At 43.2% G+C, this 14,782-nt stretch overlaps 1 protein-coding gene across 4 annotated transcripts in view; it reads right to left on the bottom strand.

Annotated features, from left to right (window-relative positions):
- LOC145359298 (phosphatidylinositol 5-phosphate 4-kinase type-2 beta-like) overlaps nucleotides 1-14,782 on the bottom strand; it is a 116,703-nt gene that overhangs the window by 11,072 nt on the left and 90,849 nt on the right. For all 4 annotated transcript variants that reach the window (XM_080213863.1, XM_080213864.1, XM_080213865.1 and 1 more), the window contains 2 exons: nucleotides 3,866-3,979; nucleotides 1,544-1,799 (listed from right to left, as the gene is read on the bottom strand). In XM_080213863.1, coding sequence (XP_080069989.1) covers nucleotides 1,544-1,799; nucleotides 3,866-3,979 — 370 coding nt within the window. The remainder of the gene's footprint in view (nucleotides 1-1,543; nucleotides 1,800-3,865; nucleotides 3,980-14,782) is intronic.

Genomic DNA, 14,782 nt, shown 5'->3' with positions numbered 1-14,782 from the left:
CAAACAAATCCTGCCACTGTCTTTGACCTGATATCCCACAGTGACTGCTGATATTACAGTGTAGGCAAAAAGACCAAGATAAACAGTATTTTCCATTAGTTCTGACAGTGCACCTCATTTTGCTTGCCAAATGTAACAAACTCATATAAAAGTCAATGAAAACAAATGTACAGCTGGAAGCAATAAGCCTCAATTAACACTTACGCCACACACTGCTAAGCTGTGATATCACAAACGTGTAAAATTCTAGATAGCCAAAGCTAGGGTGAAGTGGGCTATTCCAAATCACCTTGTTCTTAATCAGACCCCATCGCATAAAAAAAAAGCAACAAATTGCATTTAGATTCCACTTTTTACAGAGTAAAACTTCCAAAGGTGCATCACAGTAACATTGTCAAACAAAAATGACACCAAGCCAGGTAAGATGGTACGAAGACAGGTGACCAAAAGCTTAGTCAAACAGGTAGGTTTTAACCAATATCTTAAGGCTGGAGAGAGGTAGAGTGGCAGAGAGGTTTAGGGAAAGAATTCCAGAGGTTTAGGGTACATTAAAAATTGAGCAGCGGAGACTTTGAGTTGCATTTTAAGACCAACATAAATGCAGATGTAGAATCATAGCAATACAATTCATTTGTATAATTTCCACAGAATAAAGAAGAAAAAAGGCAAAAAAGACATGACAGTTCATCTACTTTTATACCGAATGAAAACAGTGCTAGTTCCACCTGCTTCCATAAGAACTAGAAGCAGGGGAGGCCGTCTGGCCCCTCGAGCCTGCTCTGCCATTCAATAAGATCATGGCTCATCTTTTTGTGGACTCAGCTCCACTTACCCGCCCGCTCACCATAACCCTTAATTCCTGTAAGGGTCACCAAAGGGCACTGCTCCGTTCCCAGCATTGACCTTTCTTGACAAATGTTTTTAGGCGTTTCACAATCTTATTAAAACATGTAAAATACTGGATTATTCACTGAGAATAGATATTTACATATACTTTTCCCGTAATAATTTTTTTTGATAACATGGAAACGCTATTCGAAGAATAACAGGGAAACCTTTCTTCCAAGTGTTTCTTGGGATGTGGTTGGCAACAATAAATTCTCATAAGTTACCTTGCTGTGATGAACTCATCGAATTCCTACAGTGCAGAAGGAGGCCATTCCGTCCATCGAGTCTGCACCGACCAACATTCTGCCCAGGTCCTATTCCCATAACCCCAGGCATTTTCCTCAGCTAGTCCCCCTGACACTATGGAGCATGGCCAACCTGCCTAACCGCCACATCTTTGGAGGAAGCTGGAGCACCCAGAGGAAACCCATGCTCACACGAGGAGAACATGCAGACTCCACACAGACAGTGGCCGGAGGCCGGGAATCCAACCTGGGTCCGTGGCGCTGTGAAGCAGCAGTGCTAACCACTGTGCCACCATGCCGTCTTTCCCTGTCATCACTGCAGTCCATGTACTGATGGTGCTCCCATAATGGCAACAAGTGTCAAAACATATTTAAACTAAAACATGGTAACTTCAAAACAATCTACTTACTGTCTTGGCTCTTTATGGCATATACATCAACTGTTGGATCAAACTCTCCTGGTCCAAAGATTCGTGGGAAATTCAACATGTTTCCAGGACTGTCTGGCGGAGTTCCATACGAGCCAACGGGATGACCCATTCCATCATTTTCACAATCTTCTTCATCGCCTTTCTCTTCCACTTCCATCTCTTCTTGCTCAGCACGATCCACGTCATGGATGCCAACTAACAGACTATAATCCATGATCTTCAGCTGTGCTAAAAACTATTAAAATAAAATGAAGTAGAGTTAGGTACCTGCTCAAAGCCATTACTGGGCCAATAGAATGTGACTGCTGGCAGATTCAGTTATCTCTGGGAGTTTATCTTTGTTAATCCATCAAATTACAATAAACAAAATCACTTTAGCTATGCTGTATATTGTGAAGAACACCTTGTTACAATACACACACTCATTGTAGTGCACCAGATATTGCACAGTAAACTTATTAACCACCTTTATGTGAAATGAGATTGCACCATTCATGCTAAGACTTGATACTGGGTCAGTGCAGCTTCAACGTGGAAGTAAACTTTCTGGCACCCTCCAAGGCTCATATCAAGAAGACCTAAAAAGAGTCCTCTGACCTTGATGAATAATAACAAGTCTTCTTTTGAGTTGCAACCATCTGTGTGAGACCCTTGCACCTTGCAAGAGGAACTGCCATCACCAACATGAGTCAAACACAATATAAAAGCAATTACTGTTGCACATTTCGTTCCAACTCCATTGATGCTGGCTGCAGAGGCAGGACCATTTTGGTGAACTTGGAGCATTCAGATCAAGACTGCAGTGTGACAGTCTGTGGTGTGTGTAAAACTGGTATATCCCAAAATGTGCATTAATATTGGATCAGTGTGACTGTAAAAGTCAGAGTTTCTGGTCAGAACACAGGCATACAGTCAATGGCAAAATCTTTAAGAGTATTGATAGGCAAAGGGATTTGGGTGTACAGGTACACAGGTCACTGAAAACGGCAACGCAGGTGGAGAAGGTAGTCCAGAAGGCATACGGCATGCTTGCCTTCATTTTCCAGGGCACTGAGTTTAAAAATTGGCAAGTTATGTTGCAGCTTTATAGAACTTTAGTTAGGCCGCACTTGGAATACAGTGTTCAATTCTGGTCACCACACTACCAGAAGGATGTGGAGGCTTTGGAGAGTGTACAGAAAAGATTTACCAGGATGTTGCCTGGTATGGAGGGCATTAGCTACAAGGAGAGGTTGGAGAAACTTGGTTTGGTCTCACTGAAATGACAGAGGTTGAGGGGTGACCTGACAGAAGTCTACAAGATTATGAGGGGCATGGACAGAGTGGATTGTCAAAAGCTTTTTCCCAGGGTGGAAGAGTCAATGACTGGGGGCATATGTTTAAGGTGTGAGGGGCAAGGTTTAAAGATGTATGAGGCAGGTTTTTTATACAGAGGGTGGTGGGTGCCTGGAACTCACTGCTGGAGAGGTCGTGGAAGCAGATACGATAGTGACTTTTAAGGGACATCTGGACAAATACATGAATAGGAAGGGAATGGAGAGATATGGTCCCTGGAAGGGTAGAGAGTTTTGGCTCATATGGACATCATGGTCAGTGCAGGAGGGCCGAAGGGCCTGTTCCTGTGCTGTAATTTTCTTTGTCCTTTGTATGGAGGAACAGGAGGAGGCCATTCATAAAAATCATAGAAATCCTACAGCACAGAAAGAGGCTGTTCGGCCAATCAAGTCTGCACCGACCATAATCCCACACAGGTCCTAATTCCACATCCCTACATATTTACCCACTAATCCCTCCAACCTACGCATCCCAGGACACTAAGGGCAATTTAGCATGGCCAATAAACCTACAAATTTGGACTGTGGGAGGAAACCACAGCACCCAGAGGAAACACACAAAGACATGAGGAGAATGTGCAAACTCCACACACACATTGACCCAAGCCATGAATTGAGCCCAGGTCCCTGGAGCTGTGAAGCAGCACTGCTAACCACTGTACTACCGTGCCACCCATAAATTTTGCTTTGCCATTCAATTAGATCATGGTTGATCCTTATGTTAATTCTACCGGCTCATCTTGGGGGAAAGGAGAAATTGTTGCATGTAGCAAAGGTGAAGTGTCACAATTTCCACGATTCAAAAACCCCAACTTGGATTCAAGTACTCACACGTGCGAAGCAAGCATATTATCCAGTGTCCAGACACCATACGACCAAACATGCATCCTACACGAAACAGTTTGCATGCACTATAGTTTCTCAGTGATTTCAAGTTTCTTCAAAGTAAACGATAGTGATAACTGACCTCAACATCACGCTTGAGTTTGTCCAAAAACATCTTCTTGTTTTCATCTCCAATTTGAATTCTCTGTCCTTCATTTAGGAAATCATTGTCTTTCAGTGTTGGTAATTCCTTGGCCTATAACAAAACAAAATCAAGATGGCACTCAAATACAAAGCACTTTCCAAAATAGACTGTACATTGTCTTCAATCGTATTTTAAAAGAAAACTTATTTGTGGTATGCAGGCAACATGGCAAGGTTACCTTTATTGATCTTACCAGTTGCCTTAAATATACACCTCTTTTAATTCACTGGTTTTCCAGATGCGAGGCTTGCTACGCCATTGCAAATAGCGCTTTAGAAGTCAGCTGTCCAGTTGAGTTTAGGTCAACCCAGCCAAACTGGTTCTTTAATGTCCTTTAATAAAGATAATCTATCCTCCTACCCTCATGTAGGCTACAACAGGTCGGATGGCAACTTCCCCTTTTCTGAAGGACATCAGAGAACTAGTTAGGATTTTAGCAAAGTCTGGCACTATACTACTTTAATTTCTTTAAACATGTAACCTAAAGCCTGTGGCATCTGAAATATGACCAAAGTGTGCTAGACATGGGATTATTACAACTGCTTGCATATTATATAGTGCCTTTAAAATCAAAAAATGTTCCAAGGAACTTCATAGGAGCCATCAAACAATGGGATATTAGGACAGGTGACCAAAAGCTTGGTCAAAAAATATAAATTTTAGGAAGTGTCTTATATGACAAATAGGTAGTGAGATGAAGCAGTCAGAGTCATAGAGTTTTACAGCACAGCTAGAGGCCCTTCAACCCATCATATCTGTGCCAGCCATCAAGCACCTATCTATTCAAATCGCATTTTCCAGCACTTGATCTGTAACCTTGTATTCTATGGTGTTTCAAGTGCTCATCTAAATTTAAAGGAGTGAAGTCCATAGTTTAAGACTCACACAGCTTAAAGCATGGCTGTCATGGTGGAATGATTAATACAGTAAGAAGTCTCACAACACCAGATTAAAGTCCAACAGGTTTATTTGGTAGCACAAGCCACAGACTTTTGAAGTGCTGCTCCTTCATCAGCTGAGTGGGAGCTCTGTTCAAAAACAGGACATATAAAGACACAAACTCGCGTTCCAACCATTATCTTGTAAATTTTGTGTCTTCGGAACTTCGTTATCAGTTTCTGCTCAGTGACTCTGCGCTGTTGAGTGTCGTGAAGGCCTTCTTGGAGGACACTTACCCGAAGATCAAAGGCTGAATGCCCATGACTGCTAAAGTGTTCCCCAACAGAAAGAGAACACTCCTGCCTGGTGATTGTCGAGTGGTGTTCATTCATCCGTTGTTGTAGCGCCTGCACGGTCTCCCCAATGTACCATGCGTCGGGACATCCTTTTCTGCAGCGTATCAGGTAGGCAACGATGGCTGAGTTGCAAGAGTATGTACTGTGTACCTGGTGGAAGATGTTCTCGCGTGAGATGATGGCATCAGTTTCAATGATCCGACATGTCTCGCAGAGGTTGCTGTGGCAGGGTTGCATGGTGTCGTGGTCGCATGGTGTCGTGGTCACTGTTCTCCTGAAGGCTGGGTAGTTTGCTGCAGATAATGGTCTGTTTGTGATTGTGTGGTTGTTTGAAGGCAAGAAGTGGGGGTATGGGGATGGCCTTAGTGAGATGTTCGTCTTCATCAATGACATGTTGGAGACTCTGGAGAAGATGTCGTAGCTTCTCCGCTCTGGCGAAGTACTGGATGACGAAGAGTACTCTGTCCGCGTCGGCATCTCCACATCATGGAGTGATTAATATCAGGCATGTGCAAATCACATGGCCTTTTATAAGATATCACCATCTGAAGAAAATTGTTCATTATCATGTAGACTGGGAATGGTGAATTTTTTTCCAAATCTCCATAGTGTGATGGCTCCATCATTCCTGAATTCGCTTATTTTAGCAAAACAATGTAAGCATTCTTAACTTCTAGTGTTCTCCAGGTAGCCATGAGTACATCTTGGAGTTTCAATCCTAAAGGTTCAATATTAGCAATGATGCTTCAACTGTGCCTCAGCAATGGAAGTAACCACTACAGTCATTAGTATGGCCACACACTCAATAGGAGAATGCAATGCATACAACCATTTGTATCACATCAATCATAGGAAATAACAGGAAGAAATGTAGTTGCTCATGCCACCACACAATTACACTGGTGCCACTTCACTTATCTTGATCAAATGCCTATGTTTAACATGCAGATTTAGATTGTGAGCAACAGTGAGCACCAGTCCATGAGACACGTGCCATGATCATATGAGGAGGGGTAAAAATGGCTCCCCGATAAAGTAAAATTTATTTATTAGTCACAAGTAGGCTTACATTAACACTGCAATGCAGTTACTGTGAAGATCCCCTAGTCGCCCCACTCCGGTGCCTGTTCGAGTACACGGAGGGAGAATTTAGCAAGGCCAATGCACCTAACCAGCACATCTTTCAGACTGTGGGAGAAAACCGGAGCACCCGGAGGAAATACACACAGACACAAAGGGAACATACAGACTCCGTATAGAAAATGACCCAAGCTGGGAAACGAACCTGGGTCCCCGGCGCTGTGAGGCAGCAGTGCTAACCACTGTGTCACTTGTAGCACTCCAGGTCTTACTGTAACAAGAGTTGTGGATCGAGAGAGGATGCGCTTTGCCAAACTGCAGGAGTCCCATTGTGTACACTTTCAGATTATATGAGGAATTTAATTAAGACAGATTTTCTGAATTTAAACAAGCAAGATTTGAAACTATTTCCCAAATTCAAAAAAACTAGGTAAATTGCAACCTGCATTCACATGTCTCACACAATCCCTGGACCCATATACACACTAGTACAGATGATGGAAGAAGATGTGAGCTTAAGAGCTTATTACAGTTTGTTCAGAGGGTAAAATAAAAGTCAGCAGGGTTAGCTGTTCTTTGGCTGGTCTCAATGTGGTGATTCAACACTGTGATGTTTTGTTCCATTGTCTTCCTGCGTAGAGTTACATGCAGCAGGTTTCCACGCTTTTGATTTGATATATTATTGTCACATATATTGATATACAGTGAAAAGTATTATTTTTTGTGCGCTATATAGACAAAACATACTGTACATAGATAAGGAAAGGAAAGAGAGCAGAAGATGGTGTAGCTAGGGTGTAGAGAAAGATCAACTTAATACAAGATAGGTCTATTCAAAAGTCTGACAGCAGCAGGGAAGAAGCTGTTCATCAATTGGTTGGTATGTGTCCTCAGACTTTTGTATATTTTTCCCGGTGGAAGAGAGAATATCCAGGGTGCATGGTGTCCTTTTTATGCCGGCTGCTTTTCCGAGGCAGCAGGAAGTGCAGACAGTGTCAATGGGTGGAAGGCTGGTTTGAATGATGGACTGGGCTTTGTTCATTAGTTTCCTGTGATACAACCAGAAAGAATGCTTTCTATGGTGCATCTGTAAAAGTTGGAGAGAGTTGGAGTGGATATGCCAAATTTCCTTAGTTTCTGAGAAAGTAGAGGCGCTGGTGCATTTTCTTAACTATATGTCGGCATGGGGGGACCAGGACAGGTTGTTGGTGATTGGGATACCTAAAGACTTGAAGCTCTCAACCATTTCTACTTTGTCCACATAGACACAGACAGGGGCATGCCCTCCACTACACTTCCTGAAGTCGATGGCAATCTCCTTCATTTTGTTGATATTGAGGAAGGGATTATTTTCGTCACACCAGTTCACCAGGTTCTCTATCTCTTTCCTATACTGTGTCTCATTATTGTCCGAGATCTGACCCACAACAGTGGTGTCATCAGCAAACTTGAAAATTGAGTTGGAGAGGAATTTGGCCACACAGTCATAGGTGTATAAAGAATATAGTAAGGGGCTGAGGTCACAGCCTTATGGGGCACCGGCGTTGAGAATGATTGTGGAGGACGTGGTGTGGTCTATTCTGATTGCGGTCTTTAGATTAGGAAGTTTAGGACCCAGGTGCAGAGGGAGGAGCCAAGCCTCAGGCCACCAAGTTTGGAGATGAGTTTCACAGGAATAATGGTGTTGGGTGTCTTTGTTATCTAGGTGATCCAGGGTTGAGTGCCAAGCCAGGGAGATGGCATCTGCTGTGGGCCTGTTGCGGCGGAAGGCAAACTGTCGTGGATCCAGGCAATCTGTGAGGCCAGAATTGATTTGTGCTATAACTAACTTTTTGAAGCGCTTCATGATGGATGTCAGAGCCACCAGACGATAGTCAATAAGGCACGCCGCCTGGCTTTTCTTCAGCACCGGGATGATGGCCGTGTTCTTGAAGCAGATAGGGACCTCAGATTGTTGTAGAGAGAGGTTGAAGATGTATGCAAATACCCCTGCCAGATGGCACACGCAGGGTCCAATTGTTTGATTCCCAAACAATCTCAGTTTGCAGTGGGTTTCTCTTCTCAGGATGGTTACCTTGCCAATCTGAGTGCAATACTTTCAAGAGAGCAAAAGAGAAAGAGAGAACAGGTTCTTTGCAGCCTTTCAGTTCAGTATTCTGATCTCTCTGCCTTGGTAAAATGGTTCTTAAAAATCCTACTGATGTATATTCCAGAGGAATTTGATTAATTCATGTCTGCTGCCATCATTGTCTTTAGAACAGGTAATTATTTGATGTTGCATCTCAAAAACCTTTGAAGTTTCAAGATAGTGTAAAGGCCAACAGGAGATGGGGTCTTTCACACTTCTCAGGAGATTTGAGTATCTGCTTCTTTTCAGCTCACTTGGTGGAATACAAGTTTGTACAATGTAGCTGGCTGGCAGCTCTCCGCTGTCTTAATAGGATTACAGCTTTTTTTTATTTAATCCAGATAAAAAGAATTAGAAATTGTATCTTATTTTTTGAAAGGAAAAGCATATGCTCATAACGCACAAAATAGCCAAGCTCAATTCTGTATGCACTTGCATAGTTCCAGCAAGATCCTCCTACATCCTAGTCTGGAGATGCCTCAGTCAACTTTGGCTTCCCTGTATCCACCTTAGTACACAGACTAAGTAAGCACAGTGCAGAGACCAGGCCTAAAATATTCTCCTTTTCACGATCAGTGGTAACTTGTAAACTGAGTTCTGAGATTTCGTAAAGACTAGCAGATTTACCAACACATTTAGTCAAAAGATTCTACATGAGCATTAATACGTAACAAGGGGGTTTTATTAAGTTTGTGCTTTTACTCCATCTGTAGAAAAATAAGTTATTATTTGTTGTGTCAGATCTCTCTCTCTCTCTATCATTCTGGCACGTCAGTCAAGGTGCACGACTCACTGGCCGGAATTTTACTGGCACACCTGCCCTGATTCCGGGATCGGGCAAGACCCGGAGAACAGCATTCTCCGTTGACCTCTGGCGGAGTCGTACGAACCTCAGGCGGACATGCCAGTAAAATTCTGCCATCGTTTGTGTTTTCTCTGGGTCCTCTTTGCCAGCAGAGCTTTTCATTTCTGCTCATCTCTTCCAAACCCTACCAAATAGTCAAACCTCCAGAGGTCACGGCCATCGGTGACTCTTTCCGTCAGTGTAAAGGCCCATTATCTTTGTATCTCACTTGTACATAGAACATAACAGCGCAGTACAGGCCCTTCGGCCCTTGATGTTGTGCCGACCAGTGGAACCAATCTAATGACCCTCTAACCTAAACTATTCCAGTGTTATCCATATGCCTATCCACTGACCATTTGAACACCCTTCAGTTGGCGAGTCCACAACTGCTGCAGGCAGGGCATTCCACGCCCTTACTACCCTCCGAGTAAAGAGCCTACCTCTGACATCCGTCCTATAACTACCACCCCTTAATTTAAAGCTATGTCCCCTCGTGTTAGCCATCACAATATGTGATTGTAAGTGTCCTTGTAGTGGAGGTATGCCCAGGAGATCGTGACCCAGTGGCCAGTTCCCCGTACAGAATATCACTGGGTAAACAGCTGTCGTCCATCTGAAGGACATGGCTATCCCAGCACAAGTCTTTAGCTTAGCAATAAATGCCTGCTGATGGAAGGGCATAAGGAATTGGTGACCTTGTCCTGCCAAGAGATGCTGAGCATATGTCTGAGGCATTGAAAGCGGAAACTGTTCTTCTTTACTCCTGCCTAGCACATATTGTCCAGGTCTCACTACTGTAGAGGAGCGCACTGAGGATGCAGGCTTGGTAAACCCACAGTTTGGTGTTCTCATTTACTGTTGTTCCACACTCTCTTACTCCGCTTAGAACAGTTTTTGTGATGGATATGTTGGTTTTAAAATCAAGTGACAGATTGCTGGTGATTGTTGAGCCTAGGTAAGTGATGTGATCAACAACGTTTGGTATCACATTATCTCTGTCATTAGATTGGTTTAAAACAAGTAGCAAATAAAACCTGATGGGGGAAAACAGATTTTGGCCACCTGGACATGGTATCCAGTGCATCATAGTCGGTTTTGCCAGCGTTCTGCCTGAATGCTTGTGGAGCTTCAAGAAGGACACTAGCATTTGTTCACTGATCTTCTCATTGAATCTACAAGATGGGACAGGAGTATTGCTGATGGAATTTATACAATGCTCTTACATATTGCAGCTACACAGACCAGAACACTCTGCAGTACAGGAATGTGGGAATCACAATCGCTCAGCGTACAAGGACTTTCTTTTTTGATATATGGCAGTTCTTGTTGCCAAACACTCATTGTCATTTGTAGATTCTTGGGGGAAGGGTAGCTGGTTTGGTGTTCAATTTCCTTGTCAGTGGTGTCCTTTTGAGAGGTGGCTGTCAAGGTACTGGAAGTGCTCAACATATTCCAGAGTCTCTCTTCAACTTATATGGGCGGTGGGATTTTTGGCTGACCAGGTGTGCGTTGATCTTTTTCTTCAGGTGTCATATTTCATAATGTTGGTGATCATGGCTCCCCAAATTTCACAATAGAATCATAGGATCCCTATAAGTGCAGGGGGAGGCCATTCAGCCCATTAGGTCTGTAGCAACCACAATCCCACCCAGGCCTTATTCCTGTCACCCTCGTCTACCCTGCTAATCCAGTTGACACTAGGGTCAATTTAGCATGGCCAATCAACCTAGCCCACACGTCTTTGGACTATGGGAGGAAACCGGTGCACCCAGAAGAAACACATGGAGACATGGGGAGAATGTACAGACTCTGCACAAACAGTGACCCAAGGCCGGGATTGAACCCAGGTCCCTGATGCTGAGAGGCAGCTGCGCTCACCACTATGTCACCATGCTACCCACAGCCAAACTTTTGATGCTAGTCTGAAATCTTGCACCTGCTTTGCTTCTTAAGCTGTTGGTGTATTTCCTCTTTTGCCTTCCTCTTGCATTGCTACCCTCAATTTTACCAGTTACTACCAGGTGTTCTAGTTTCTCACTCCTGAGCATGCACCCAAAAGAACTGTAGTTGTCTCTAGGCGATCATTTGCACAAGTTCTTGTGAGTCTGCTGTCTTCAAATGTTCCTCCTTTTTGGGTGTCGTCCAAGGAATTCTCATCGTACATCTCAGAAACTGCCTTCCATTGTCTTACTTATACACCAACATTTGCAACCAGAGAGTAATGTTGACCAGACGTACATCCACAGAGATGTTCTTATTTCTAAAGAGGTTTGACTGTTTTATGAAGGTTTGCTTTGCAAGCACAATTGTGCTCCAAAGATATGGATGGCTTCACCACAATCGTGCAATTGCTTCCAATACCCTACCTACAAATCCACATCAATAATGATAATGTTTGTCATGAAGAACTCCTGGCGTCAGTCCCAGAGCAATCCATTGCCCCTTTGTAATATTATTGAGCAGTGCTTCACGTCCACCCGACATTTGTACAATCCCTCCCAAGGCCAACGAAGAGTGCAGTTCCCTGAGCCTCACCTGCCCCCAGAATCTTGGGGGGGGGGGGGGGGGTGTGTGTGTGTGTGTGTGCGCGCACGCGCGTGCCAGTAAAATTCTGGGAACTTGTGTAGTATTTAACCTCTTCAACAGGTCATGTTGATCCTGTGACTCCAAGAGGGAAGCCCCGTTCACAGGAAGCTCAGGACCAGAGACAACACAGCCCCAAATTCTCTGACCCAATCTGTAATCACAGCTTCCTGCTGGTGGCGTGTGATTGAAAAAGGACTTCATAAGAAATAATTGTTCAGTCATTTCTTTCCGGCACTGGAAAGCCCAATTTTAACATTCTTTCCTCAAACTACTTCTCTGTTTGCTCATTAAGAAAATCTGTATTGACTTTAGAAAAATGTGATAAAATTTATATTTTTAAAAGTTGCCAGGAATAAATGACCTTCAAAAATGCCACATACTAATAGATGACAAAGAGAAAACAAAAAAATAAATATCTGCAACATTAATTTTTGTTTGTGACTTCAACACCATGCTGCAAATGTGGATCATGAGGGTGGTACGCAAATGTTTGAGGGCAAAGACTACATTTCTCTTGGATGGTTTAAGGGAGATCTGCATCTGGAAATGGGCAAGTAAAGTGCATGCCCTTTGCATAAGGTGATTTCTTCCCTCCCACTGATCCAGGAGATATAATTTTATGAGAAGTGTGACATGGAATCATATAAAGAATCACAGAAACCCTACAGTGCAGAAGGAGGCCATTCGGCCTGTCAGGTCCACACCTTACAACAATCCCACCCCACTCTATTTCTGCCTTATTACCCTGCTATTCCCTATAACCTTTCACATCCCAGGATACATAAGGTCAATTTAGCATGTCCAATCAAACTAATCCACACATCTTTGGACTGTGGGAGGAAACTGGAGCACCCAGAAGAAATTCACGCAGACACGGGGAGAATGTGCAAACTGCACGCAGACAGTGACCCAAGTTGGGAATCGAACCCAGGTCCCTGGAGCTGTGAGGCAGCAGTGCTAACCACTGTGACACCGTGCCGCTCAAGAAAGCATCATAATTTTTCTTTGCATATTTGGTCATGGGATGTGATGATCTTGGCTACCATTTGCTTCGTTTCGATGTTACAGAAACACCAACACACCCTCCACAATGAATAATCCCTTGCATTGTTTTATCTTTATATAACCTCAAAATAACAGCTTTGTATCATATTCTAAAGATATTTTCAACAAAAAGCTTATTCAATTGTTGGCAATTCGGATATTGTCTGCACCTAACGCACAAAAGGGATAATGTTTCATCGACTGTGCCCTTGTCCATCCGTTTACACATTTTTGTTCTCTTCAAGCTGCTGACAGCAGCTGTGTTGTTCCCTGCACAAGAGACAACTTTTCATCTGTAAGCCTTTGCAGTAAGAGTCAGCAGGGCATACATCAATTAGAGCAGTGTTGTCCATCAGAAACTGCTGACTAGCCACAAGTGTAAGTGGAACCACATCATTTTAACGACTTGCACTAGTTACAGGAGAAAACATGTAATACGCAAACCCTAACCCTAATGTAAACTTCCTTCACATGCATATTTACTTAAACATCTACCACTAATCAGTAACCAAATAAGTACAAACTGATCAAAAATAAAACACTCATGTTCTGCTTTTCATCTTATCATTTTACTAACAAACACACAAATAGGTTCAAGTTCACATGCACTGGCCATGTGAATACAAGTTTCAATATAGCATGCCAACAACCATATTTGTTAGTCTTTTTCTGATTTCTTAAGCAGATATGTAATTAGCCACATCTGACTAACATTAAATAATAAATTTTAAAGTTTTGAAGTTTATTTTGTTTAAAAGTTCAAAGTTTATTCATTAGTCACAAGTAAGGCTTACATTAACACTGCAATGAAATTAATGTGAAATTCCCTGAGTTGCCACACTCCGGCGCCTGTTCGGGTACACTAAGGGAGAATTTAGCATGGCCAATGCACCTAACCAGCATGTCTTTCGGACTGTGGAAGAAACCTGAACACCCGGAGGAAACCCATGCAGACACAGGGAGAATGTACAGACAGTGACCCAAGCTGGGAATCTAACCTGGGTCCCTGGCACTGTGAGGAGCATTGTGCCACCCTACTGTGGAGGTGGCAAAAAGGTAGTATGGTCATACAATCATGGAAGTTTACAGCACAGAAACAAGCCCTTTGGCCCAACATGTCCAAGCCGTCCCTTTTTCTTAAGCCCCTAAACTAATCCCAGTTGTCTGCATGTGGTCCACATCCCTCTATACCCATCTTACCTATGTAATTGTCCAAGAGCTTTTTAAAAAGACAAAATTGTGCCTGCCTCTACTACTACCTCTGGCAGCTTGTTCTGGACACGCACCACCTTCTATGTGAAAAAATTGCCCCTCTGGACACTTCTGTATCTCTCCTCTCTTACCTTAAACCTATGCCCTCTAGTTTTAGACTCCCCTACCTCCACTTCAGTACAGCTGAGCTAACTTTGTTCTCACTCAATGTCCATCCGTCTAACAACCCAATAGGGATCACTGGACAGCCATCAGAATTAGGGAAACCTGTGTAATATTCCTCTCCCTCCCTACTCTAGGACCATTTAGGAGGCAGACTGTAGCACCTCTACTGATGTCCTGACTGAGATGATTAAACTCAACATAAATAGGCATCGAATCTGGGTGCTTCTAATTTATACTTTTAGTGCTACACTTGGCAGTGCCTAATTTCCATTATAATTTTATTTTTCATTTCTTGAGTCAGATTCAGTTGCCACATAATAGCATTTGAGAATTGTTTGTCAGGCATCAATCATGTTGGGTTTACAGCAGAGAAACCAGTCATTCAGCCCCACTGGTCCAACCAAAATTTATGCTCCGCACAAGTCCCCTCTGACCCCCTTTTCAACTACCTACCAGCAATCCTTCTATTACTTGATCCTTCATGCAGTTGGGACCACAACCTGCTCCTAAATCCTCTGTTGCTCTGTTACATGATCAGTTTTGAAAGATCACATACA

The sequence above is a fragment of the Carcharhinus amblyrhynchos genome, chromosome 27 (assembly GCF_965287045.1).
Source record: "Carcharhinus amblyrhynchos chromosome 27, sCarAmb.v2.hapA, whole genome shotgun sequence".
NCBI lineage: Eukaryota > Metazoa > Chordata > Chondrichthyes > Carcharhiniformes > Carcharhinidae > Carcharhinus > Carcharhinus amblyrhynchos.
The sequence above is the reverse complement of the archived record's forward strand: the minus strand, read 5'-3'. Positions and strand labels throughout refer to the sequence as shown.